At 42.2% G+C, this 26,964-nt stretch overlaps 1 protein-coding gene across 4 annotated transcripts; it reads left to right on the forward strand.

Moving 5' to 3' along the window:
- The first annotated feature begins 3,891 nt into the window (after positions 1 to 3,891).
- Positions 3,892 to 26,622, forward strand: PANX2 (pannexin 2). Of its 4 annotated transcripts, none has more exons than XR_010363507.1 (5): positions 3,892 to 4,030; positions 4,339 to 4,629; positions 21,470 to 22,921; positions 23,792 to 23,953; positions 24,797 to 24,871. XR_010363507.1 is itself a non-coding variant. In XM_064422194.1 (5 exons), exons 2-4 carry the CDS (start codon positions 4,404 to 4,406, stop codon positions 23,909 to 23,911), a joined length of 1,710 nt encoding a protein of 569 aa, XP_064278264.1. In that variant the 5' UTR covers positions 3,892 to 4,030; positions 4,339 to 4,403; the 3' UTR covers positions 23,912 to 23,953; positions 24,797 to 24,934. The 4 variants fall into 4 exon arrangements, 3 of the variants coding, with proteins under 3 accessions (XP_064278264.1, XP_064278262.1, XP_064278263.1); XM_064422194.1 differs by having other exon boundaries at positions 23,880 to 23,953; positions 24,797 to 24,934; XM_064422192.1 differs by lacking the exon at positions 23,792 to 23,953 and having other exon boundaries at positions 24,797 to 26,622.
- Positions 26,623 to 26,964: the final 342 nt, after the last annotated feature.

Below are 26,964 nucleotides of genomic sequence, written 5' to 3' on the forward strand. Positions count from 1 at the left end.
TGAAAGATTCTTGGTAGCATGACCAATTTTAAAACCTTCAGATTAAAAGGCAGCAATTCTCACGTTACTGGGAACTGATAAGGACAAGGACAGCACACAGTCACCGTTGGGGAAATGGCTAAGCTAAGACAAGCTGTAATATAAGAGACAGTGAGTGGGATTCATGTGTAAACTCTGGACACCTACAATGTGTAAATGATTCATCTCATTTGGAAGAGAACATCTACGTGTGGTCACATGAACTGCACTGTTACATTTAGCTAGTTCTCCTCCTACGTGATTCAGGAATAGTGCTCTGCAATATCTCGCTCCAGGACCTTCGTATTTGGATAGATAAATCTCACACCACATCTAGAGGTAGTATCCCTCTGCTCAGAAGGTAAATTCTAGGTGCTACAAATGTCTCTGTCAGAATTTGAAATCAATCTCACTTTTTCTCATTTGCTTTTGAATTTCTGAACCTTCACAACTGCAGAAAACAAGACTTACAGAAGACCCACACTTTACCTTCTATAATCAGTATTTTCTATGTGATAGCAAGTGATTTATTCAAACTAAAAAATAATACTTCTTTTTTGATCTTTTGTTAGAACTAATTAGAATTCCTTCCCATGACTTTCCACTTTGATCTGTAAATCAATTTCTGACCCTACCAGCAACTTGTGAAATATTTATTAGCACAGGAATATTATCACAGCCTGATTATTGTCTAGATCACCCAGCAGCATACATGCCAGGATGTTATTGCTGAGAAACTTGGCTGTGGTGTTTATCTGTAAATTGTGACGGTAATTTTCCATGTCCCACACTCTGTCTTACTACGGGTTTTTGTTTACCATCTTCTGGTCTGACAGTACCATTCCATCTTGCCTGTCTCTTTGGCTTGCTGTACAGACATAATCTTGCAAAGCAGGATTACAAAATCAATATGATTAAATCAAATAATGGTATTATAATGAAGCAAGCTTCATAAGAGAAATTTTAATCACTCGTGGATATCACATTTATTTTAAAAGCAGAGTGTCTGATTTATGGTTATTCTATGCCTTGGATATTAAATGTGGAATTAGATATAATTTAAGGGGAAGATATAGTACATGTCTACAGAAGTATATGCATCATGGAAAAGATGGGTGAGGATTGGTCCAGATACATTTCCATAGGGGCCTGTCTAATTTGATGATTTGATTCCATTTGAAGCAAACAGAACAAGGTAGGTTTGATACAATGGATGATACATCCAAAGGTTGTAGGCCTTTGGAATTCCTTAATAAAGAGGCTGTGGATGCCAGAAATTTACACAGTCCCAACAGGAGACCAGAAAAATACCCTGAGATCTTTTGGGAGTTATCAAACCATCACAAGCTCAGGAAATTCCCTCACCATTGTTGGAAGCTGGGACAGTTAGGGAAAGGCATCAACACAGGCTACCTCATTTTAACACTTCCTTAATTGACCAGTTGCAGCCACATTTGGAGATGTAAGGGACGAGATGGCTGCTCCTAAGTTTGTCAGGCTTGTAGATGTTTAGACCAAGGTTCCTCAGAAATGGTTACTAGAGCTGGCATTATTTCTTCATGGAAAAACATGAGCAAGCATCTAGAGTCAGCATCTAGACAGCAGATGAGTGCTAAGGGCTTAGGTAGGGGAAGATAGGAGAAATACTACAGGCAGTTTCTGAAAACAAAAAGCAAGCTGATTGTTTTGAATTAAGTAAGTGGATGGGTGAAAGAGGATTCAAAAAGAAGATTACAATAGTGAGAGTTAGAAAAGTGGTCTTTCAACTTCAGTCTCAAGGAGCAGGACAAGATTGTCAACAGCCGACAAATCATGGGGAAACAATTACAATGTTGAAAGTCTGAGCAAAAGTTTCACACATCAGCTGTACTGCCTCAGGCTGCCAGAGCCATGCTCAGTATCATCCCTCTGGCAGCAGCAGGAACAAGTGCCTAAGGTGTTTTGGTTCTTTGTGTTGGAATGGAAAGCTCGTATATTGGAGGCTGATAAAATACAAATGTAGTCCAAATGCAGCTAGAGCTAGAGAAATTGATGCATCTATCCCTCATCACAGATAGGTAGGACTATCGAGGCTTGAAGCCTGACTCAGAAACTGTCCCCACTTTTCCTCAGCTGTGGGAACAACACAGGCTGTACTTGTTCCCAAGTTCCCCACACCTCACTGCTCTGCCAGGAGCACCTTGCCTTGCTGGGGTACAGCTGGTGACCAGGACCTCTCTGCTGCACTACATCACAAGTACCCACTGTACCTGGACAAGGAGGTAAGAAAAGGGTACTTCTCCTCCCTGTCTTCTGCCTGTGAGGTAGGTACTGCATGTCAGTCCTTACAGAAGACCAACAGAGGCAGAGCCCATGGAGGGTTAGAAGCAGGGAAAATGAAATGAGTGATGGTTACAGGTTCAGGTTCAGGGTCTATTGCCTTCTGATCTTCAGTACTCTTCAGGAGCATGTGGCACTGACAGCTTTGTGTCTGCTGCCTGGGATCCTTGCTCAATCACCATCAGGACATCCCGCTTACCTTGCTCATTATCTCCCTGCCTGGATGGAAGGACCCCTGCCAAGAAGTATTATTTAAAGCTTGCACCCAATATTTAAACTTGAGTAATAAACACAACCATCATACTGTTCACAGTGACCAGGGAAATGAAAATTTCAAGGCAAAGATAAAAATCCCTGCCTTACTCTTGTGAGTTGCACATGACAGCTGCAAATCTTTGAGAGAAATGTCAGCAATATTTGTTTAAGTTTATCTCTGGTTGTTATCTAAGTACTGCTAAAAATAAAGTCCACAAACAAGAAGCAGGATCTGTGACCTGGAGCTTTTGTCTGAGCACCATTGCTGCAGGCTATGATGCAGCACATATGGCCTCCTTTGGTGCTGTGTGGTGTAGCTTTTTCCCAGAGTGTCAATCTGTGCTCCATTCCCAGCCTGTTCCAGAGAAGGACAGCAAGGTCTGGCCATCTCTGTAAGACCCAGGTCTCGACACCATGAGGCTGTGGGTGAAAGCTGCCCTCTGCATGCTCGGCAAGTCCTCTGCTCCTGGGCTGCTTCACCAGGTGTGGCCGACCCCACAAGTGCTTTAAAAAGACAGCATCAGTAAGGGCTTTATATTGGCGGCACTGAAATCCCGACGTGCCCGCAGATCCAAGCCCTTCAGGGCCCGCTTGGGTGAGGGATTTCCCTCTCCCTCATCGCTACTCTCTCCATCCCTCAGCCGCGGGAGCTCCCGCGTACCCGGGCCTGAGCTGCCCTGTGCGGGCTCCGGGAAGGAGAAGGGAGGGAGCCCGCGGCCCGTCCTGCCGGGACCGCCCGTGCCGGTGCCGCCAGTGTCCCCGGGCCGGGCCCGAGACCCTCCCGGGGCCGGTGCCGCCGGTGTCCCCGGGCCGGGCCCGAGACCCTGCCAGGACCGGTGCCGCCGGTGTCCCCGGGCCGGGCCCGAGACCCTCCCGGGGCCGGTGCCCGCCGCGCTCCCCGGGCCGCCGGGCGCATGCGCGGTGCCGCGGCCGCGCGGGGCTCCTGCGGGGCGCGGGCGCCGGGGCCGCCGCCGCGACGTGTTGCGCTCGGAGCCCCGCATGGGCTGCGCCGCACCGGCTGCTGCGGCCGCGCCGCTCCCGGCCGCCCTGCCGCGGCCGCGCCCCGCTCCGCAGGCTCCAGCTGCTCGCTGGCATGCCTTAAAGGACCTCTGCGTTCCCGCAGTTCTTTCCGGGCTCCTCTTGCCGCCTCCTCCTCCCCACGGCTGCGAGCCCCTTCTTGAACTGCTCGGCACGCTGTCGCTGCTCGGTGCAGGCGGGCACTTCCATGCGAGCGCCAGCCGCCCGCTGCCGTAACGTGCATCAGCACATCAGCCACCTCCCGCTCCGAGCCCGGAGCGATTTCATTACTCGTCGTGGTGCGGGGACCATTTTTCGGCAGGAAGGTCCAGCGTAAGTGTATTTTCGGCTTCCGCTCTGCTGTGCCGGCCATCGGTTTTGTTCACCATCCCCCGGGAGCCGAGGGAACCGAAGTTGCCAGGTAAATGCCCCCTTCCTTGTCTGCAGCGCTTCGGGAGGCGGCTCCGGTCTGCCGGGTTGCATGGCTGCTGCGCCGCTGTTGCACAGCTCGGGTTCGGAGCGGAGGCAGCGCTCAGCGGCACGGCTGTCACCGGGCATCTCGTGCCGCCGCCCGCCTCTCGCGGCAGGCTCCGCACGGCTGCGGGAGCGGGAGGCTGCGGCGCTGCCCGGGCCGGCGGGGTGCGGGGCCGGCGGGGCCGGGGCAGCGCACGGAGCCGCCGCTGCGGCAGCGCGGCCCCGCCGTCACCGCTGTCGGTGTTGTCCCCGCAGGCCGGGCGGGCGCCGCCCGTCCCCGGGGAAGCCCGGCGGCGTGAGGCCGCCCGCCGCCGCTGCTTATGCAACACATCATCGATAACCACCCCGACATGGCCACGGCGCTGCTGGCGGGCGAGAAGCTGAAGGAGCTCATCCTGCCGGGGCAGCAGGATGACAAGGCGGGCGCGCTGGCCGCTCTGCTGCTCCAGCTGAAGCTGGAGCTGCCCTTCGACCGCGTGGTCACCATCGGGACCGTCCTCATCCCCATCCTCCTCGTCACCCTCGTCTTCACCAAGAACTTTGCCGGTAAGGGCGGCAGGACGGGCAGGGTCGTGTCCCGGTGCATGCCAAACAGGTGCTGGGAGATGTCAGCCAGCCCCCGCCCTGGCCGCTGCCTCCGAGCCACCTGTGCTCAGGAGCCGGCACTGCCCGTCGCGGCGGGCAGGACAGGGCTGTCGCCGCGCTGGGCAGGGCAGGACAGGGGTGTCGCCGTCCAGGCCGGTCCCTATCGGGGACAGCTGCTGGCTCTTGCCTCGTCCGGCAGGCGAGGCGTGGGGAGGTGCTGGTGCTGCCCAGCAGCAGGTGAGAGCTGGCGGGGGTGACAGGGCGGGTTAGTGCTTGAGGCAGATCCTGGGCAGGTCCTGACTGGACCTGGCTGATGTCAGGCATTGTCCTGGTGTTACTTCAGGGGTCTACAGCGTGTTAACTGGTCTGCCAGGGAGAGGCTGATGCTTTCATGGAGACTGATACTATATATGGAGCCCCGTGCAGTGTGCTTTGCTGGATTGTGGCAGTGGAAATCACTGGTATCTGTGTCTGCTGAGGGTCATCTTGCATAAACTCGTAACAGTTTAAAAAGCCTGGTTTGAATGCCCATCACCACCAGTCTCAGAAGGTGAAGTTTTGGTGAGCCTTGAAAATTACTGATCCAGTAAACTGTTAGGACACCTTTTGGGCCACTAGATGTGTAAACATTGTTTTGCTGTGTGGATTATAGGCTTGATGAGTGTAGCTGCCAGTGCATGCCTGCTTTTAATGTCCCTTGAAGCTCCTGAAAATCCATGGGAAATTATTGGTGCTTTAATATGCAGGACTGACCTGGCAGTCTGTAGCTTGTAAATTGCTGAGAATTGGCTGTACTTAACCAGCTTAAACCAGAATCAGGCTCTTGCTTTGCATGCTGCTTTGGGATTGACTTCCAGTCCTTAACACTTGTTTTCATTATGAGGTGAAGTTAAATCATCTGGAAGTATAACTGCTTACAAATGGTGTCTGGAGATTTTTCTTAATCATAGTTAAAACTTTTTCAATCCACCTCAGTTTTTTAAAAAATAGTTTTATAGCTCAAGATCTTCAACCACAGTTAATAAGAACCTCATCTTTTGGATGCTGTTCTGGAGGTAGCTTGGAGAAGCCATGTTTGCATGGTACATGAACACTGGCTCTTCATAGCAACTGAAAGACAGGTTTCAAGGTGACCTTAGAGGATCCTCTGTGGGGTGCAAAAGTTTTGTGATTGCTTCCTCTGCAGAGGATTAAGCTAATAAAAAGGCAATCCTACAGCAGCTCACGAGAGTGCATGCTTACATATATACTTTCATACTGTTTGAGGTGTACACATTTGAGCCTCAGTAGGCCTAAAGACAGCCTTGGATGTGGGCAAGGTCATGCCCCCTTCACGTGTGTTCCTTGACGTAGGGCAAGATTCCTACCAGAAGCCCCTTGATGCCTCAGTGCTTGGTCAGACAGCAGTAGCTTGCTCCATATGAAGAAGTCATCTGAGGCTGCAGATGGTAGAGCAGTATCAAGTCTGAGATTCAGATTTATACAGTGGATGTCCCTCTGCAAAGCTAAACTGTAGTCCCGCATACAGAAGAAAGAGGATCTGTTGAATTTACTCACATCTGCATGTGCTTCTGCTGTTGAGTTTATTTTGTGCTGTGGAAGACTATTATCTGGGCTCACACTTGTGTTCCAGATTTGTTTTTCAGAAGGACTAAAAGCAGTGTCACTTATGTCTACTTATGGGCTGTGTATGTTTATTTGACCCAGTAAGATAGAGAGCAGTAGCCTATTGTGTCCTGCCAGGACAAAACTTTATAAGGTAACACATAAAACACCCTTACATCTCTGCGAAAACATGGGATAAGATTTTTCTCTCATATGATGTCATGTTTCTTCAGATGGTCTGCAGTTAGAAAAATAATAGGAGAAAATGAAAAAATTATGCAACAGAATGTAATTGAAAAAGTCTAAGGATCTAATAAAACTAAATAGATAATTTTTAAGCTTAAGTGAAAGAGTTCCAGGTTAGTGAATTCAATTCTGCTTCCACAGAATTCAAGAGCAAAACTTACATTAATTTTAATGTGATCTTAATCAGACGTTGCTCTTTTAATGAAACAGTATTTACTCAGACTTCTTTCCTAAGTCATGCATGTCCAGAGATACTGACCCTGGTAATAACAGTAGTTCAGCTGGATTCATGCTTACTACTGATTTTACAGTTTGTGTTGTTTCACCCATACACTGTCACCAACCTTGAAAAAAAATCTAACTTTGTTTGCTTTGGATACTGCTTCTTCTGTGCAATTTAAATAGTAGCTATGCAAGTACAAACTTTGCTGATGTAAGGTACCTACTGCCTTTTGGTTGTGAATATCATATCATAATAGCTTCCCAAACTTTGCTTTGGGCCCTTGAGTGCTTTTCTGATACTTGCCCTTATTTCTCATTTCTGTTAATAATACCCAGTGCAAGCTATGTGAAGATACCATCATGCCACTAAACTGAAAACAGCCCCCTTTTCTGGGGTCTATACCGTCTTACTTAATCAGTATTGGTAAAGCTTTTGGAACAATGGTGTGTGCACTCGAGACATGAAAATGTAGCTGTCTAAGAGCAGTGGTTTCTCAAAACTTTTTTTCTGAGGATTGGAAGAACCCTCACGGTCAGTGGGTAGAAGAAATCAGAGCCTCTTATCTACTTTATGTGTGTGCAAAGTGTAGCTGAAAGTCAAGACCAGCTGTACAGTCTGTCCAGCAAGCCTAGTGAGACTTGGTCAGGCAGGGTGGGTGTCCTGCCCTGGGGGTGTGCAGGGGGCACCCCATCATCCTGGGAAGCCTGGGAGTACCCAAGCAGCAGGAAGTCTGCTGGGGCCAGAGGCTGCAAGGAAGCACATATGAAAGCAAAGTTCAGCCCTTCATCAGAGGACAAAGAAAGAACATGGTGTTTACCTAAAAGATTGTAATTGACAACCTTAAAGGTCATTATGACTGTAGTATATATTATTGTATGCTCTATTTTGCCTGTGACTGGAGATAAAGCTACCTAGTTAATTATGTTGTTTTAGTGCCATGGGCAAAGTCATTGTTTTGGTAAATGCATGTGCTCTTCATGTAAGTGATTTGTTTGCCCTTGAGTTTGAGTGTTCTGATCTTTAAATTTCTTTTGAGAAATTTAATGGCAAATTACTGTTTTGGTAGCATAAGAGGCAAGACCTAATTATGTAGCAGATTCTATGCCAATATTATGAAAAAATCACAATTCATCTGAACTTAATGCGTTACAAAAGACTTTAAGTTAGATATTGTGCTTTTCTTCTATTACACGTATCATAAAGTCAAAGAACAGTTTGGGTCGGAAGGTGCTGTGGAGATCATATGTCCAACTCCCTGCCATGGACATGGACGCCTTCCATTAAACCAGGCTACTCAAAGCCCTCTCCAGCCTGGCCTTGAATAGTGCCTTGAAGAGATGGGACATCCACAGTTTCTCTGGACAGTCTGTTCCAGTGCCTTACCACCCTCACAATAAAGAATTTCTTCCTTGCGTTCAATCTAAAGCAACCCTTCTCCAGTTTAAAACCATTGTCCTGAGATACAGGCCCTGCTGGAAGTCTGTCCCCATCATTCTCAAAAGCCTCCTTTAAGTACTGCAAGGCCTGTTAGGTCTTCCTGGAATCTTCTCTTTTCCAGGCTTTTCCAACGCCAATTCTCTCAGCCTGTCACAGAAGTTCTCCATCCCTCTGATCATTTTCGTGGTCCCTCTGGTCTCACCTGGGCAGATGTTTCCTGAGCAGAGGGTTCCAGAGCTGGGTGCAGTTCTGCATGTGCAGTCCCATGAGAACAGAGTGGGGGCTCTGGACCTGCTGGCCACACTCCATGTTGTGCAGCCCTGGATGCTTGGTGTCCTCACAGTCTGGCTCGAGGTGGGAGGAGGGGTTGTCATCCTTGGTGTTCTTTTGCTCTGTAAATGAATCTGTAACGTAGCTAAAATGTACTGGGAGATAAGGTTTTGTTTCCATACATCGCTACTAGGTGGCAGTGCGTTTGGGGTGGAATTGGGCTCTCTGCAGGAGGAAGGCAAAGGGCAGACACTCTGCTAGGATATGCTCCTGAAAGTTAAATTCAGGCTGCAAAGGAGGCAGTAAGAGCTTGACCATTGATTTCAATAGGGACAAGAGTTCACTCTGATGGCTGAAGTAAGATATGTTTCTTGCATTGATCCCCACTTCCTAAAGCTTTTTCACAGGAGGAAAGAAAGCCATGTAGCTAACATCCTACAGTGCCATTTCTGAGTCTCCTAATTCTCCTTTGTTTTTCGAGCAAACCAGTGTGATTCCAGAAAGGACACCCCTAGAAAGTTAATTAAAATAAATCTATGAGCCATATTTTTACTGAGTGTAAGATCATCATAAAGTCATCTAGGAGCTATGTTCAGCTGCCCAACACAAAGGAAGCCCACATCAGCACTCACAAAAGAAGAATGAATATTATTTCCCTTTCTAAAACTCAACCATGAATGGACTTCGTATAAAACTAGCATATCCTCTATTTAGAGGCCCATGTATGATGACCTTGAGGATAATAAAGAAAGTTTTTGAGGCATTTTTCTCTCACCTAGTGGATGGAATCTGTATTTAACTATGAGTTTTCTGGCTTCCTGGAGTCAGAGAGCTCTCAGAAGGTAGCATAGGCTAAAGGATGTCTCTCCAATAGCAGTGTCCTTGTTGAGGTAACAGTGTGTGCAGTGGGTGGTTCCAAGGGAACTTTGGCTTGATCTGTTTTTGTGTGAAAATTACTGCTTTAAAGATAACAACTAAATTTTTTATTTAAATATGAGAGCAAATGTGTTTGAAATTCTGTCAGAACAGCGACATAACCCCCATCACACTCTATACAGTCTTATGCGTCTTCTGGAGCACTCATGCAGATGTGTATGCAGTGCTTTGCAGAGATCCATGTTTGTATTTGACTCTCTGGAAGTTTGATTTCTCACACCGAGCTTTTTATTTCCTACCAGTTAGTTATTCCTGTGCAAACTAGAAGTAAAATATAACCAGTATGAGCAGAGAATTCAGATTTGATAGTACTGTGGTGTCCCACTGTGTGAATAGGTGACTATACCAGGTACTGCCTCGTGGTGAAGCAAATTTTATGTCTGTTAGTATTGGTAGTCACATTTGTCTTCCCATTTTAACTACATTAAAGCCTCCTGGGTTGTTCCCTTTCCTATGATAAAGGTTTAGGGATTCTTTTTATTGGAAGTGTTTCCTTGTTAACCTAAGTCAGCCTTAGGTTAATATTTAGTGAAAGAAAGGTAATACACCAAATTTAATTAAATTTTAGAAGGTAGGGATTTAAGGTACATAGTCTTAGTCCGGCTGTAGTCTGTGTTGGTTTTCAGTTTATATTTTTTTTTTAGTTAGAAAGTTTCAGTGTCTCTTGTCAAGGCATGGTCAGTCTGGAATGGTATGGATATAGAGAAACAAGATCATTCCATCAGCCTTTCCATTTTCACTTCCTTTCCAAAATGCACAGAATGTGGGGTATTAGACTGCCAGTTTGAGGTGGGTCTGTTTGATATTCCATGGTTTTTATCCTTCACTCTCCCTGGTTTTGCCATGGCATCAGTACACAAGCTGCAGCCACAAGTAGGATGCTGCTGGGTCAGCACGTGCTGTATCCTCTCCTCCATGGCTGGCAATGGTGCCACAGCAGCAGGTGCCAGCCTTTGGTGTTGAGTGTCTCATGGCATGTGCTGAACTTCAGAACACTCTTCTGTAATCCAGTAGATTGAGAGACACTTGGCTTTCATGATGTGCTGCTTAGTTCTTTTGTATCACTTCATGTTTTTAGTGACTGGTTTAAATATTCCAGGGTTGTGCTGGGTTGAGAAGCAACCCCAGCAACAATGTCTGCGGGAAGTTCTCTCTGTAAGGGACCAGAGAGTGGTGCATCCCAAAGGAGATTGCATTGCTGGTTTTGTTGTGTTATCTTCACAATATTGAAATATTTTGGTTTCCAAACTGATGTTGTAATGGGATTGCTAAGTCATATCCCTCTAGTACAATGCCTCATGCTTTCTATTCACAGTGAATTATTCTTTCCATATTGCAGTCATGTTTGCTTTTCCCACCCAAGCTGTTAAATGCAGGTACTTTATTAAAATAAAGCAAAGCATTCATCCAGTTGGTTTTTATACTTCAGTCAAAAGCCAAGCTTTAGCATTGGTTTTCATACTAGGTTCTTAAAACAGTGCCTGTAAAATACAAAAGAGGTTGCTCAAAAATACTGTATTTCTGTGTTTCTTAACACTTGTGTAGTTCAGCCCTCTACCTACCATCCTTCTGCTAGAAAATTTTCATAAGAAAGCAATGGAAGGAAACAATATTTAGTGACTGAAGTATCACTTCAAGGTTTTATGTTATATTTTCTGATTTGCAATGATTTGCAGAAGCAATGCTTACATTACTGTGTGATACAGTATATGCATGAGTTCAATGTCTTTTTCACTTTTCACCCTACAGTATGTTTGAAATAGAATATGTCAGATTTTTATATTATGAGACAGAGTTTTATTTTGTATTTCTGGTCACTTTTCTAATTTGTATTTGTTTCGAATTGTGTCAGGATAATTACAAATGCTTATTTAGGTAACTTACCTAATAGATGGCTTTTGATCTTTCCGTTTTTTCTCTCCAACTGCACTTGAAGAAAGTGAAGATGGCATTTTCCCAAGTGACTTTGTTAGTGCTAAGAGTACAGAGCCAGATTGTTTAGTGTATGACAAACTGATGACACCAGTGCAGAAATTGTTCTGAGGTGATATTAGCAGAGAAAAGAGAATCTAGGGAGTGTAACAGTACCACTTAAGTGCTTTCTTAGCACGTATTTTTAAAAAGGGCTGAAATGATGCAAGCACCCACAGGCTGGCTGCAGTCTGCCTCCTGGCTGTTCGCATTGCTGATGGCATTTTTCCCAAAGGATGAGGGCCCTTTACACTCACACAAACTCGAGGTGTGCACAAGATACACTAGTTGGGACTCTGTGCGTTTTGATCATTTAAAGATTTGCAATTACACAGGTGAATGGGGAATAGAACGGTATTCTTGAGGAAATGCATGAGCCATGCATCACTCCACTGCAGTTCCTAATGACTGCAGATATTTTTTCTGTCATGAATTCCATTTCTCAGACTTCATCAACGCACATACATCATCATTTTTTAGTCATGTCTTTAATGACCTGTTTGCATTATTAACCCCTTCATTTTTTCAAATGTCATATGTGGGAAGAGGTCCAAAATACGGATGAATTTTGGCTTACTACATGCTTTCAGATAACCAACAGACTTGAACAGATGGTCAAAAATAATTTTCTTTAAGAGTTACTTAATTTATTCACTTTTGACAAAAGGAAACCTTATGAATAAATGAAGAATAAGGTCGAGACTGTTTTTCAAAGCTATCCTGAAGTATTTGAGGCTCTTTGTTGTCTCTAAACTAGATAGAAATCATGCATCCATGACGTAGAGGAAATTTCAGCTTGTGTGGTTTCTTACATCTGTAAAAGTCTTCAGGAAGAATCTGCATCATCACTGAGTTCCTTGGGTCCTCTCAGTATTAAAAATAGCTGCAGTGGACACCCTCAGTACATGTATATGTTTAATTACAAAAGCTGAATGATTTAACAGTAGACAGGCATAATTCTTGTAGATTCCTTCTTTCTCACATTATACAGGATTTATTCTAAGAAAACCATTGGAATCAGGACACATATTTGCATCATTGGGGATTTTGTCCCTGGCATGTGTTATACTCTTGCATTTGAATGGGGAAGTGCAGCTGTTTGCTGTGATAGCAAGCACAGTTAGCGAGCTCTGGGGACTGTGTGCTTTTCTTTAGTGGCACCAAGCCTGTCATGCAGGCTCAAAGTCCATGGAGTAGTGCTGCAGTCAGGTGCTGAGATGTGTGGTGTGGTTTTTGCAGCTGAGAGACTATTTCTGGAGTTTTAGTTTAATTTTAGTTTTATGATGAGGTAATTATTTCACATTTTGAGGTTGAGGTACCTTATCTTCTGTGAGAGCCATGTTTTCTTCAGGAGGTCAGGAGGCCTCTACCCTGGAAGTGGCAGAGCCCTTGGGAGCCTCGGGTGGTGGATTGTTCTTTCTCTTCTAGGATGAATCAAAACAATTCTGATACTTCACAAAACCCAATTTCTCTACACATGGAGAAACCAGTTTTCCAAAAGCAGTAGACCAGCCATCTCTGCCCTCTAAATACTATGTTATTAAAATAATGTTATTACCCAGTGAGCTAACTGTTGGTCCTTTTCTTGTTTTTCAATATGAACTTTTCCGGGTGCTGTGTTTATGCCAAAAGGTATTTAATACAAGCCATCATTTTAATTTCTAGTCATTAAATAATAGTAATGCAGTAGAACAAACATGTTGTTTCCTGTTGCTTCCTGTGGTTGTATTTTGTAGTTGACCCTTGATTTAAGATGCCACCATTGTTCACGTATCACCGGTTTCACTGGATTCTCATGATCCATTTCATTTCAGCATTTATTCTTGCAGTTTACTTTAGGTGTTACTGCAGTCCTCATTATCATACTGTCTGAGTGTATGTAGTTGCTTTGGGGTTCCATCTCTAACAGGCAATTTTTGACCTCTGCAAAACATTAAAATATTATTTTCACGCCTTACTACCTCTCCTATGCAGAAGATCTGTACATCACTGAAATTCCACTCACCTCCTCATGCAAGCACTAAATTTAGAGGTAAATGTTATTCAGATCTCTTTTGTAGGACTGACTGCATGGCTGAATTTTGTTAATTATATTTAGATTAATACATTCCTTTAAATTCAGATCTAACCTTCCCTCAAATCTTGGCACCAACAGTCACTCACTATAAATAAGCTCTCTTTTCAGTGACTTTACCACCACATGGTAGAGAGCAGCTCATGAGTGAGGACACATTCCTCTATAGGAGCAGCCTAAGGGATTTCATCCAAGTGTTTCTGCACCTTCCTCATAACAGGGGCTATTTCCAACACACCAGACATGCACGAGTAGGTGTCTTTTTCCTGACTAACCTGGGCAGGTGTACAAAGCCTGGAGCCTGAGATTTCCAGTAAGGGTGAGCACACCAGCTACTTTTAGAACAGACAGAGTCTATTGGGAATATGGTTCTGTACATTCATATATACACTAGGAAAGTGCACTGTTAATTCATTGATTCTACAGATCCAAAATATATGCAGTTCAAGCAGCAGTCCTGCAAGGCAAAAAGACCCAAATTGGAAATACAGGGAGACCTGCTGCTACCCTTGCACTTCAGTTACCCTTGTGGGTGAGCCACTGCCAATCAATCTTTGAAATTGCTTATCTACATCTCACTCTTTATGACTAATCCTTACAGAATATAGGCCAATAAAACCTAATAGCAGCAGTGGTTTCCTGTCTCATTTTTTTAGGGACTTTCTTTTCAAGATTTTTTTCTTAAACAGGACAAGTGGTTTCAGAGATTGGGCAAAAAAGGCTTTGCTGATCATGGAGAAATTTGTACCTTAGGAAGACTTCATGGGCATGCAACCTGTATTCAGACTGGAAAGAATATTCCCTAAGAAAGGTAAAGGTACTGCCTTTTTATTTCAGTAAAACTAGTAATTCTTAATAATTAGCTTGCTAAGTTGAGGCTTAGTTTGATGGATGTTTTCTCATTCATATAAGTAAACTCAGTGAGTTAAATAGGACTGTATGACACACAAAATGAATTTCAGGGATCCATCCTTACCCTGTACTAATTTCTAACCTTTAAATATCCTTTAAATAAAATCGTTGAAATAAACTAGTTAAATTAAGTGAGTTTTTCCTTTTGTTGACAGTTAATTAGCTAGCATAAGTTAAAATTATTCGAAGCAGAATTAGGTATTCCTTGTGAACTTTGTGATGGGGATGGAAGACATGTATACTGTTTAGATAATGTTTTGCTTTCTTAGACTACATTTTTAACCTCAGTAACATAAATGTTCTTTATTCGTTTTTTCCAGAGAGAAGAGGATCCAGGACATTTCTTCTTTTCCATTTAAAAATTGCTGAAGAAGAACTAAATAAATTATTTCTGTTTCTAAAAATAAACAGTTTGCTACCTGCTTTCTTGTGCAATCCTTTTAGTATCCAAGATGAATAAGACATGTATGTCAGATTGCTTACATGTATGTGCCACAAAGCAGTATGATAAGGAATACCCTTGTTAAATACTGGCATTTATCACTGAATTCAGGGAGTTTCTGATTTATTTTGTCTATTAGAAGTGTGTGTACTGGGAAGTGATGAGCAGGGAGATTCAGAGATTCTACCCAAATGTTGAATTTCTCCTGGGAGACAAGTGGAGAGGACTGCACAAGGAGTGCTTCAGAGATCTTGCCTGGATTGCCAGCTTATCTTCACAGGCAGGCTGGGCACAGGAGTGAGGATGATTTAGAGCTCTCTTCAAGAGGGCAGAATGCCAGTTGCTAGGAAGCACTAGGCTAGCATGAGTCTGCAGTATATTTAACTCAGTAAGTGTAGTAATCAATATACCTACCTGATCTTTAGCTTGGGTCTCCAGCTAGAGTGTTTAGGCACTTGTCCAGAGGCTGGGAGATCCAGCCTGTTCAGCAGCACCTCATCACCAGTTCTGCTGCCTACACCCTGTGTGGGGTACTGGCAGTCACACTGAATGTTAACTAGATCCTTGAAGAAGACTTCACACAAGAGGCATACTTACCTTTGCCTTGAATTGAATTCTTGCCTTGCAAGAATTTTCATAATTTTTTTACATTTTGTATTATATTTTCTCAAAACTGTTTCATTTTTTCTGCCTGCTAGAAAATTTTACTGTTTCTTTTGCTTTGCTCAGTTATTACATTGGAGTGCTAATAATGCATTTCAGTGGGAAGATTAATGAAGTGTGATTTCTTCTCCTAGAGTAAATTCTAAAAGCTGGAGGTCACAGGAAGCATATACAATTTGTTATCATAGTTTATATTTTGGCAAATATACTTTATTCCACTGGGAATGCAGTAGGTATAAAAAATCATTTGCCCTGTTATATAGGAGTATATACTGTTTATTATTAATTTTTTTTTTACAATGCCTACCAAAGCACTCTAAATGTGTTGTCCACCTTTTTTTAAATAACTTTTGCTCATAATGACATTTTAAAAGCTTTATAACTACAGCATCATTTCTTCAAAGAGAGATGCATATGCTAGATTTTATGCACTGTTAGTAATCACATTTACTTAAGGGAAATGCCCAGTGCCTGCAGTTGCTTAAGTATTTTCAGGAGCAGGTCTGACTTTTTATAGCAGTGAATGCTAAGAGATTGTCACTGTTACCTTTATTTTTAAGTGGTGAGTGTGTTAGATGCAATTCACACGCTTTCCCAGGAAGACTTGTAAAATCTTAACTTTGAATAGACAATGGAGGGTGATGCACATCTACAGTTGCACCATATCTTCTTGACAGTGCCATTTTAGGCCATATTTCTTGCAAAGTGTTTCTTGTTATAGATGGGCAAATAAATGCACACACGCCTCTCCCACAGCCTCCTTGAGCCGTACTTTTGGCATCTCTTCCCTCTGTTGAGATGCAATGCTGAGGCCTGAGCTCCAGCCACATGTATGTCTGTGACAGCCTTCTAGCTGTATTGTACTGGATGTGTTCTTAATGCAACTGGCCATTGCATTCATTTTTTGAAATGGCTGTTTCTCAAAAATTAAAAAAAATACTGCTGCATGGATCAGCCATTCTTGCTGGACATGACCTAAAGAAGATGAAAATTCACTTGGAGGACAATCAAGCATTGTCCCTGCCTGAGCAAGATGCAGAGACAGGTTGAGTAGCCTCCGTCTTTGAAGGTTTTCAGACTGACAAACCCCTAATCAAGCTGGTCTGAAATCAGGCCTGACTCTGCTTTGAGTGGGATGTGGGACTCAGCATTTCTATGGTTTTGCATTGGGGTATAATTTCAGGAAATGGTCTAGGAACAGCAGTTATCAGATTTTTCCTCTGTTAACTCCATTTCCACATCTGAGATTCATTTCTGTAGTGGAAAGTTTTACAAGGGTTCCAACCGCAAACTTCAGCATTCTTTCAGGCCCCTTTCCTGAGGAATCCAGAACCTGGAGTATCATAACTCCAGTTTGAAATGTAGCAGTTTTATTTTTATAACATATTTTCATGCCTAACACTTGCAGCCTGAGAAAATGGTGTTTAATTCAGGGCCTCTGAAAGGGGACAGTTGAATGTATATTGCAGTATGTGGAGGCTGGGAACAGGAGGTGGCTGACCTTGCATTGGGAGCAGTAGGAGTGGGAGCGTGTGCCTGCAGGAAGCCCACAGGCATTTCTCCAAGCCTTTTCTTACAGCAGCAGACTTGACAGCTCCTGGCTTCAGTGCTTTAACTTCACTCCTTTCCATACTGTCTGGATTCTTTCTAAAGAGTTTTTTTTGGGCACAACCCCTTCCTTTATCCCTCTCCCTACCTTGAGTGTCTTCTGCAGCCATGCACTTCCATTCCCCCCTGAGGTATGACTTCAGTACCACAGGACCTCAAGTCACTTCTCTCCCTTTCAGAAATGCTTAAAATGATGGGTTGGGGTGAGTTGTTGCAGAATGGAGCATGTGAAAAAACTTCTCTGCCAAGGGATTTTAATTTCTCAAGTGGCATAACACAATCAGTTATATTATGCAACAAAGTAATTCTGTGTTGTTTATTTCATCTTGATTGCATGTCTGAAAAATGCAGTCAGATCTCTCTCATACCTTATCCTACAGGACAGTTCTGTGGATTTCTAGAAGCTACTTAGGTGCATAGTGAGCAGGATAAAATGTATTTATGTACAATTGTTGAAAACATCTGACATATTGAAAAAAGGGAAATGAAGTTTGTTAGCGTGCACTTAAGTTTAGGCTTAAGTTAATATAAAAAAACCATCACATATCACCATCAAAGCTTTTTTTTTTCCATGTAGTAATTATTAGGAATACATCTTTCAAGGAGCAGAGAGATTATTTTTATGGGCTTTAGATTAGATAACATTGAGAGTATGACCAATCCACTCAGCCATATTAATGCTCCTCAAGCTTTAAAAAATTTTCTTTACACTTTACTTCATTGACATACGCAGTTAAATTGTGGCGTCTCAAGAAAAAGCTGTTCCATGGTGGCTGGAATGGCTATATGAAAAAGGACCTTCACAAACTGTGTAAGAATTTTCAGGATGAAAGAAGAGTATCAGTAGAAACTTCCTATATTTATGAATATAAAGTTAAAAGCAAATGCATTTTGTATATTGCATGATCCAACATCAGAGCTATGATTTTAACACCATTGCAACATTTTTTTAATGCTTCTTACCTATCAGGAGAACATTGTAAAACAAACAAATAGAAAAATCTGCTGTGTCTTCTTGAAACTGCATTAAGCAGAAGCCTCAAGCTAAGTGAGTTATGTGTGAGAACAACTTGTTCCTCTGCTGTCCTCATCAGATCTGTATGTTAATGTCCAGCTATACATCACTGCCAACTTTCATAACAAGATTATTGATATGGTGCTTTTCTTTTTGATTAATTAATGATGGACACAGGCTGCAGTAGAGAAGAAGCAATCTCATACCCTACTATACCTGGATCAAACACTTTCAGGGTGTTTGTTAAATGTCAGGTTAAATGCTGCCACTGTAAGAAGTAACATTCACAAAAGCTAACTCAAAACCTGGTGTGGATCCTTCTTGGCAGCCTCTTGTCAGTGCAGAGAGACAGGTTCTTTGTCCAGGCAACAGCTAAATGAGTCTTTTGCTTTGAATCACTTCAGAAGGGACTTCCTCTCTTCTCAGTTGTCTGGACCATTTTCTAGAGGAAGGAGCTTCCAGGTTTGATGCAATGCTTTGTGAGTCAAGTCCTGTGATGAGAGGGTTAAGCTAAATATCCCTGTGGAATAACTTCACCAAAATTTATGGCATTCTCTGACAGTAAATATAGCTCAAAGATAATGGTAAGAGAGGTTGTGGCAGTCCCATCCCTGGAAGTGCTCAAGGCAAGGCTGGATGGGGTTTTGAGTAGCCTGGTCTAATGGAAGGTGTCCCTGCCCATGGCAGGGGGGATAGGACTAGATGATCTCTAAGATCCCTTCCAGCCCAAACCAGTCTGTGATTCTATGATTCTATATTAGAAAATACTATTTGAATAAAATAGTGTTGGAACCCCACTGCTCTCACTTCAATCAGTTATCAGAAATCCCATTGGCTCCACAGAGATTTGTTTTTGTCTGAAGGGTCTTGGGATTTACATGTTATACAATGAAAATCATGCCAATTTTGCAAATATGCAAAGAAAATACTAGACTAGTGGCAACCAGGTACAAAACATTGAGTAAGAGTGGGACACCATGCTCAGCTGGCCAGATAAATTAGAGATCTTTTACAACCTCACAGAAAATTGGGTCAGATAAAAAGTTTAACAGAGGAAAAGAAAACAAATTCCTCTCAAGTGATGTTTGCTTTTTCCACTGTTTGGGACAGCCTCATTTTGTAGCCTGTAATGCAGCTGGTCAGTCCAAGCTGGACTTCTGAAGCTCTTTAGACTTTTTTCACCACAGCAGTGGCAATGGATGGAGTGCAGTTAGTCTATCAGTGATCTGTTCAATGTAAATATAAATGTAAAATGTTTCTCTTTTCTAATTTATAAAGGAAAAATATATTGGATTGTTGTTGTAGTCACTCTAGCTTTTGGGTCTCAGTGAAGACAACTGAAAGAACTAATCAGTTTATTGGATAGTAGTAACTGATGCAGGAATCAAAAAATAATCCTTATGGCTGATTTGTAGGAATACTTGCTGCTGTTTTCCCAAGTATTTGTGATGTTGAGACCTACAAGAAATGAACTCATGTCTGCCACAGAAAACTTGGTTTCATAATGGAAAGTTCTACAGGGCTTAGGGATACCCAATTAAAAAATTTCTGCTTATGAGAAACATAGCATTCTGCTTTGCCTTTTTTTACCCCATGGGAACATTTTTGCACAGGATTCTGTTTGGCCTCCTGGGGAATTCTACAATAAGTCTTTGATAGTTGGAGATTAGGCTTTTTGTATGCATCCCTTCATGGGTAGGTTTGGGAGGCCGTGTAATTATGAAATCAGGGGAGTCAATGAGCAATTTTCTTATTACATATATCTGCAAGTACATAAAAATAGTCTAAATGGAAGTGCTTTAAACTATTCTCTGAGACTGAAGTTAGATAATTTTAAAATAGTCTTCAAAAATTATATTAAAATATTTGCAGGGCGTACTCACTTTCCACGCTGTCTTGAGTAGCAGCATTTATTCTGTCAACTCTGTTTAAGTTGGTAGTATTAATTCTCTCTAGGTCACAGAAGAGGTTTATACCTCCACTCCAAAGAACTAAATTCTGCTTTGCTCACATGTGAAAAGTAACTGGTCAAGTAAGGAGTAATTTTTTAAGCCAGAAAGATCATGGGGAGTTGCCTGTCTATTAATTTTTAATATTCTATTTATTGTTATCAATATGATATTTTCTGTTTTCATTTTTATCATAAAGAGAACAGTGCCACTGTGCTTTTCCAGGGAGCTGTTCTTGATCTGAATTGTAGACTACATTCAGAGCCAGAGCAGGCTTGATGTTCTTGAGCGATTCTCGAGTCAAGAGAGCATGCCTGCTCCTATGGCTGTCATTCTGGGAAGTTTTTTAAAGGTGTAGCAGAACACTGTAAAATATATTCTCTTTGTTCTACCTGTCAAACATGAAGACATGGTCTTCCTCTTTGAATAAGATGTCTTCATAATGGCCATTGTTCTTTGGGGAATTGATGCTGCTTTAGCTTTCACAAGTTTTTCTCTCTCATGTATTGCTAGGGAAAAAAAGGATCATGTATAATTTATCTACTGGGTCAGGACCTTTATCTCAACATTCTGATGATAATGGTAAAATACGAATGTTTAGAAGGAGTGTTAAAATAGACAAGTATGTGGTAATTTCCTTTGATAAACCCTTCTGTCCTCCAGCAGAATATGACTGTCCTGAGAGAAAAATTGCATCACTGTGAATTTAATAATACTTGCTATACTTTCTCTATTACTTTGTCTGATTTTTTTCTTGATCCACAGTATTTGTTTTTCCATAATACTGTCTGAGGGCAATTTGCATTTAATTACACATTGTGTAAAAATCCCAAAGTTACAATTACAAATGTAGAATAAATAGTTAACACACCAGATTCTATCCTGATCAGTCACACTTTTATTCAAGAATATTTGCTGAGAGGGATACAGTTGACTAAATCCTTGTATGTCTTGAGTTTCATTTTTTCCTATCATATCAAATGAGTTGACTTTGTTAATAATTATTAAAAACATTGTCTTAAGCTATGTCTAACTTTTTTCTATATGGAAGAATACTTAGCTGGGATGTACCTTAAATTTCATCCCATTTGCAGCATTAGCATGGAACATCCTCAGCTGCTGGCTTTGTAGTGAATATTAGGTCTTTTAGCTTTACAGAGTTCACATCACAGTTGCTTAGGATGTTGTTTTCAGAGAGGTCATTAAACCAAAATATGTATTTCTTGCTGACATTTCTAACTCAGGCTCATTCTAAAACCTTTAGGTAAATAGTTTTGCCGTAGGATTTGTGAGGATGTGTGTGCAGACTGAGCTGGCTAATAGATGTGGAGGGCTTAATGGTCATGTGAAGATACAGTAAAATAAAATTGATATAATTTGAAATGTTTATTTTCCAGAGCCCCTTTTGTAGGTTAAATGCACAGCAGTGACTTTTCTCTCTGTTATACAGAGGAGCCAATATACTGTTACACACCACACAACTTCACCCGCGATCAAGCCTTGTATGCCAGAGGATATTGTTGGACAGAATTAAAAGATGCCTTGCCAGGAGTTGATGCCAGCCACTGGCCCTCCTTGTTTGAGCATAAGTTCCTACCTTATGCACTGCTGGCTTTTGCTGGGATAATGTACATTCCAGCTCTGGGCTGGGAATTTCTGGCCTCCACTCGACTGACTTCAGAGCTTAATTTTTTGCTTCAGGAGATCGATAACTGCTACCACCGTGCAGCTGAAGGGCGGGCACCAAAAATAGAGAAACAGATTCAGTCCAAAGGCCCAGGGATAACAGAGAGAGAGAAAAGAGAAATCATTGAGAATGCAGAGAAGGAGAAAAGCCCTGAGCAGAACTTGTTTGAGAAATATCTGGAAAGAAGAGGACGAAGTAACTTTTTAGCTAAGCTTTATCTTGCAAGACATCTGTTCATCATCTTTTTAAGCATCATACCAATCACATATTTGTCCACCTACTATGCTACACAGAAGCAAAATGAATTTACGTGTGCACTAGGTGAGCCTCCAGACAAAACGAGCAGCTCCAAATTGCACATCAGAGTGAACTGTAAACTGCCTTCTGTCCAGCTCCAGCGGATTATTGCTGGTGTAGATATCGTTCTCCTCTGCTTCATGAACTTGATAATCCTCATCAACTTGATTCACCTCTTCATATTTCGCAAGTCTAACTTCATATTTGATAAACTGAACAAAGTAGGAATAAAGACCAAGAAACAGTGGCAGAAGTCCCAGTTTTGTGATATTAATATTTTGGCAATGTTTTGTAATGAAAATAGGGACCACATAAAATCACTGAACCGTCTGGATTTTATTACAAATGAAAGCGATCTGATGTACGACAACGTGGTGCGCCAGCTGCTCGCGGCACTGGCCCAGTCCAACCATGATGCCACTCCGACCATGCGTGATTCAGGGATTCAGACCATAGACCCCAGCGTTGATCCAGCAGACATTGATGCTAATGAACAGCTCATCATTAAGAGGCCGAGGAAGAAGATGAAATGGATCCCGACTACCAATCCCCTTCCGCAGCCATTCAAGGAGCAGTTAGCCATTATGAAGGTTGAGAACCACAAGCCTGACAAACCGAAGCCTGTGCGGAGAAAAACAGCGACAGACAGCCTTATAGCTCCTTTGCTGGAGTCTGCTGCAAAAACCTCACAGCAATCGTCCGCTCACAAGAGCGAGCCAAACGCCATCCCAAGCACAAGCAGTGAAAAAAAGCACACACGGCACTTTTCCTTGGATGTTCATCCATATATACTCAGTAGCAAAAAACCCAAGCCAGAGGTTCAAGCCATCCCCTCGATGCCTACGTCAAAAAGCCAAGAGGGTGGATTTATAAATCAGGAAGAGAATGTTGTAGTGCATGTTACCTCCTCTCTCAAAGGTACAGTATGCCATAATGCCCATACCACCTCCACAGGCCATAATTTATATAGCAATCATAAGGAACTCAGAGTTTATTGAAACTGTTAGACCTACCTTGCTAGATTTGGAGATAGCTAGTAATCTCAAGATTTGCAGGTCTCAGAAATACAGGTTCTCTCTCTTTAACAACTGTATGGAGGGTAAGGATTATTACAGGTAGAGCTGTACAAAACAGGCTGCAGGCTGTTGGTGTGGGTCATGTTTCAAATGTAAGCAGGTTTTCACAACTACAAATGTGATCATGCCTTGCCAAGGAAATGAGGAGCATTTGGCTTCCATGATACCCTTCCTGCTCCACCAGCACCTGGCACGTTTCAAACCTGCCTTATTTTCTAGTGGTATGGAAACTGCCATGGTACATGACCTGAGCAGTAATAGCCCCTTAGGGGCGTGTGGGCGACTACTAATGGTAGTTAAAGCTGCCTGTGGAAAAAAGATCTCTTAGACTACCAACTCTCAGGGGTTGTCATATGTTTGTCACCTGGAAAATCAAAACTCAGCTTGTTGACGTTGTTCTTCACACACACTTTAAACTGCCCTGTGTCTTATGTGGACCAGAGGATGGATGCTCTGAAGTGTTGGTGCTGGTCAGGGATTCAGGATTTCTACCATTCCCTTCCCGTGTGGCCTCACAGGAGATGCTCTTTCTGTGCCTCAGTTCCCTGGGGGTCTTGTAAAGCCTGTCCCTTTCTTAACTCAAGGGAGTGTTTCAAATATATCAGTAATTGCTATGAGCTAGGATGATGAGGAAAGCCATTTGAACATTACAAAAAGTGATAGATCAGTAAGTAAACTGATAGACAGATATCTTCTTGTTTATTTTTGTAAGCTACTGACATAAGAAAGAAGCACTATGCAGTTGAAGTTACAGAAAAATCTGTACGTACTTAAAGCAATGGCTCTCATCTCATTACAAGCTAAGACCTCCCTCTGGGCTTCGACAGACTGACCTCTACCGTCACCCCACTGCCCAGCAAAGAAGTGATTTGAGGTATAAAAGTTTCTGTCACTTCCAAATCCCTATGCTCCTTAGAGTCCTGCAACTCCCCAATGTGCATGTGAGCTATTCTACAGCATTCTTTTTCCAGTCACCTGCTCTGATTTCAACTCCTCAAAACTGCTGGGGTTTTCTGGTTCAATTACCTTAATCTAAATTAGTGCTTGAATATTTTAAGGGCAAAAAATAATTACTGGAGTTTCGGGGCTCTGTGACTCCCTATTCACATTAAAAATTTTCAACTTTGTTTTTGAGTTAGACCTACATTGCAGTCCATCAGGTAAGGCAGACTTATAAATTCTGGAAAGAGACTTCAGTTTATGAAGAATTGCTGAGTTCTTTCTAAAGACAAGTGGCTTACAATGTGTAACCACTGTTTTTTCCCATTGAAAATACCAATGCCTTTTGTATTCCATCCTGTGGATTTCAATAGTCATTGCATTTGTCAAAACATTAAATCATACTGTTTAAAAAACACTGGCCAGACTAGGAGGGGGATAAATATACTTTTCAGTTGTTGAGTTTTTTTTTCCTTCATTTTACAAAAATACCATTCACATAAGGAAGCATGAGCATGCATAAAAAAGAGTGAGATTTAGAAACCCCACTTCTTGTTTGTCCTGTTTCCCTGAGCTTACAACCCCGTTGTTTTCAAACAGTCCTCTTTGGATTTCTCAAAGGGTCCCAAGAATATTCCGTTTGGGATCCTCTTCTGATCCCACTGAGATCAGTGGCGAGACTGCCAATGACTTTTATTGGCTCAGGACGCTCCTCGCTGATGGACTGGAATGGTGAGAGACTACCTGTCCTTTATCTGTCTGTTTTGTTCTCTTGTAGACACCCCTCATCCTGCAAAAGAGATCCTGTACTCATCCGAGACATGCAGAACTGTGCCTGCCGCTGCGGCTTTTGTCACGTGTAACCACAACCATATAGCCACCACTGCTGCTGCCACCAGTATGGCTTTGAACCAGGTCAAGGCAGAGCCCACACCCGCACTGAGCTGCAACCCGGCCCACCCTTTGCTGCACATCAACACGCTGTACGAGGACCATGAGGAGGAGGTGTCCAACATGATGGACAATGGGATTCACTCGCCGAGCGACCCCGGGGAGATGCTCTCCATCCCCACCCCGAAGCAGATCAGGCTGGCGACGTTTGACGAGCCCATGGCCATGGTGAGCTCGGTGGAGTACTGAGGGCCGGGCCGGGCCCAGCAGCACGGCAGCGCTGGCCGTGGTCCCCCAGCAATGCAACTCACTGCATGAGCATGGAGAGTTTTCTCACGGACTATAGCTTCTGGTAATAACACCAAACGGTTCTTCAGGATCACGTCATAGGCACTGTCAGTCATTTGCAAAATAGGATGAAGAAAATCTGGTGGAAATAGACCTTTAACACTAAGACAACCATTAGCTCTAACTCTAAACTATAGCTTCCTGATTTAAATGGGAATTAGCACAATTTATGAACATTAAGAGTCTAATGGCATGCCACAGCAATTTTAGTGAGTGTTTAAATCCTTTGCATTCAGAATCACTGATTAAACTTAACATGGAAGTGAGGTATACTTTTTAATGGCAGCAGTTAAATAAGAGTTCTTTTCTAAGCAGGGAGGATTTTTTTGTTTTTAATTCAGGATTATGAAAAAGTTATATGCAAGCAAAATTTGTGTTTGTTTGTTTATTTAGCTCACTGATGTTGGGCTTGATGAAGACTTAGCTGAAAGGGCCTTACTACCACCAGCATTTAAGTGCAAAAGATTGACACACTCAATCTCTTGCATTTATAAATGAAAATACCTGAATTATGCCCCGCCCTTTAACATGCTTATATGTTTGATGGAAGATGATTAAATTAAGAGTTTATTTTTTTAAATATATTTTACCATGGAAAAAAATTACTTTAATAACTTTTCAAACCAGGTGTTACTTTTAACAAAATGTGTAGAAGAGAGTCATTGTAGCTGCTTATTTTTTCATAGTGTATTTATGAACCAGGTTAGAAACTTTCATGGGTGCTTCACTGATATGAACAAACTTACAGAGGTCATTACAAAATATCTTACAAAATGTGAAACCAGCAAACCTGTTTTCAAATAACACACAGTTAAAGAAGTCTATTAATTCAGTTCTACAGATTTGGCTAGTCCTTGATTCAGCAAAAATTAAGGCCATGGATGACACTGAAATGACTCATGTCTAAAACTAAGCACACACTGAAATGGCTTTGCTGGATCTGGGCTCTAGTGAAGGCAGACAATAATGCTGCAGTATGTGCTATCACTGATTCAGTATTTGCCATCCTTGGCTCAAAGCACATCTTCATGCCCATCTTCCTATAATTACAATATGTGTGATCTAATAGAAAACTCTAGTATAATAACTAAAACGTCTATTAAAAGTGTATCATGCAATAACCATTCTCAGCAAAATTATAGTGAAACAAAAAGTGACTGTGTAAAACAATATTCCTAGCTGCATTCAGAATTACAGACTGTGTGTGTTTGCTTCAAAATGATGTATAATGGTAGAAAAAAAATATGCAGCACAAATATGGGACTTAAATCTTGAGTTTATTTTTAATTTATTACCTCAGACATGAATATATTATACCAATATTTAATGAAAATAGTACTGAAAATAAATGCCTATTATTCTGAATATTTTAATGTGTACTACTTCCTAGCTTAGTGATACAACCAACCTCTAAAGCAGGGTAACTGAATGTCTTGTCAATAGATCCCTTGGGGTGGATTAGAGTAAAATGACACTGAATTACCAGTGTACATTTTTGAGGCAAGTTTATTTTAAAACAAATTGGTTGCATTGGAAAGGAGGTATGTAGCCACTTTGTTTCTTCTCTATGCAATTATAAAAAGATGACAAAGAAAATATATTAGGAGAAGAAAGAAAGAGAAGGAAAGGACAAGAGTAGATAATGGGGAGGAAAGATGCCACCACCCGTGGATCTGCAAAAAGACTTGATTGTTGCAATTTTGATAT

The sequence above is a fragment of the Passer domesticus genome, chromosome 5 (assembly GCF_036417665.1).
Source record: "Passer domesticus isolate bPasDom1 chromosome 5, bPasDom1.hap1, whole genome shotgun sequence".
NCBI lineage: Eukaryota > Metazoa > Chordata > Aves > Passeriformes > Passeridae > Passer > Passer domesticus.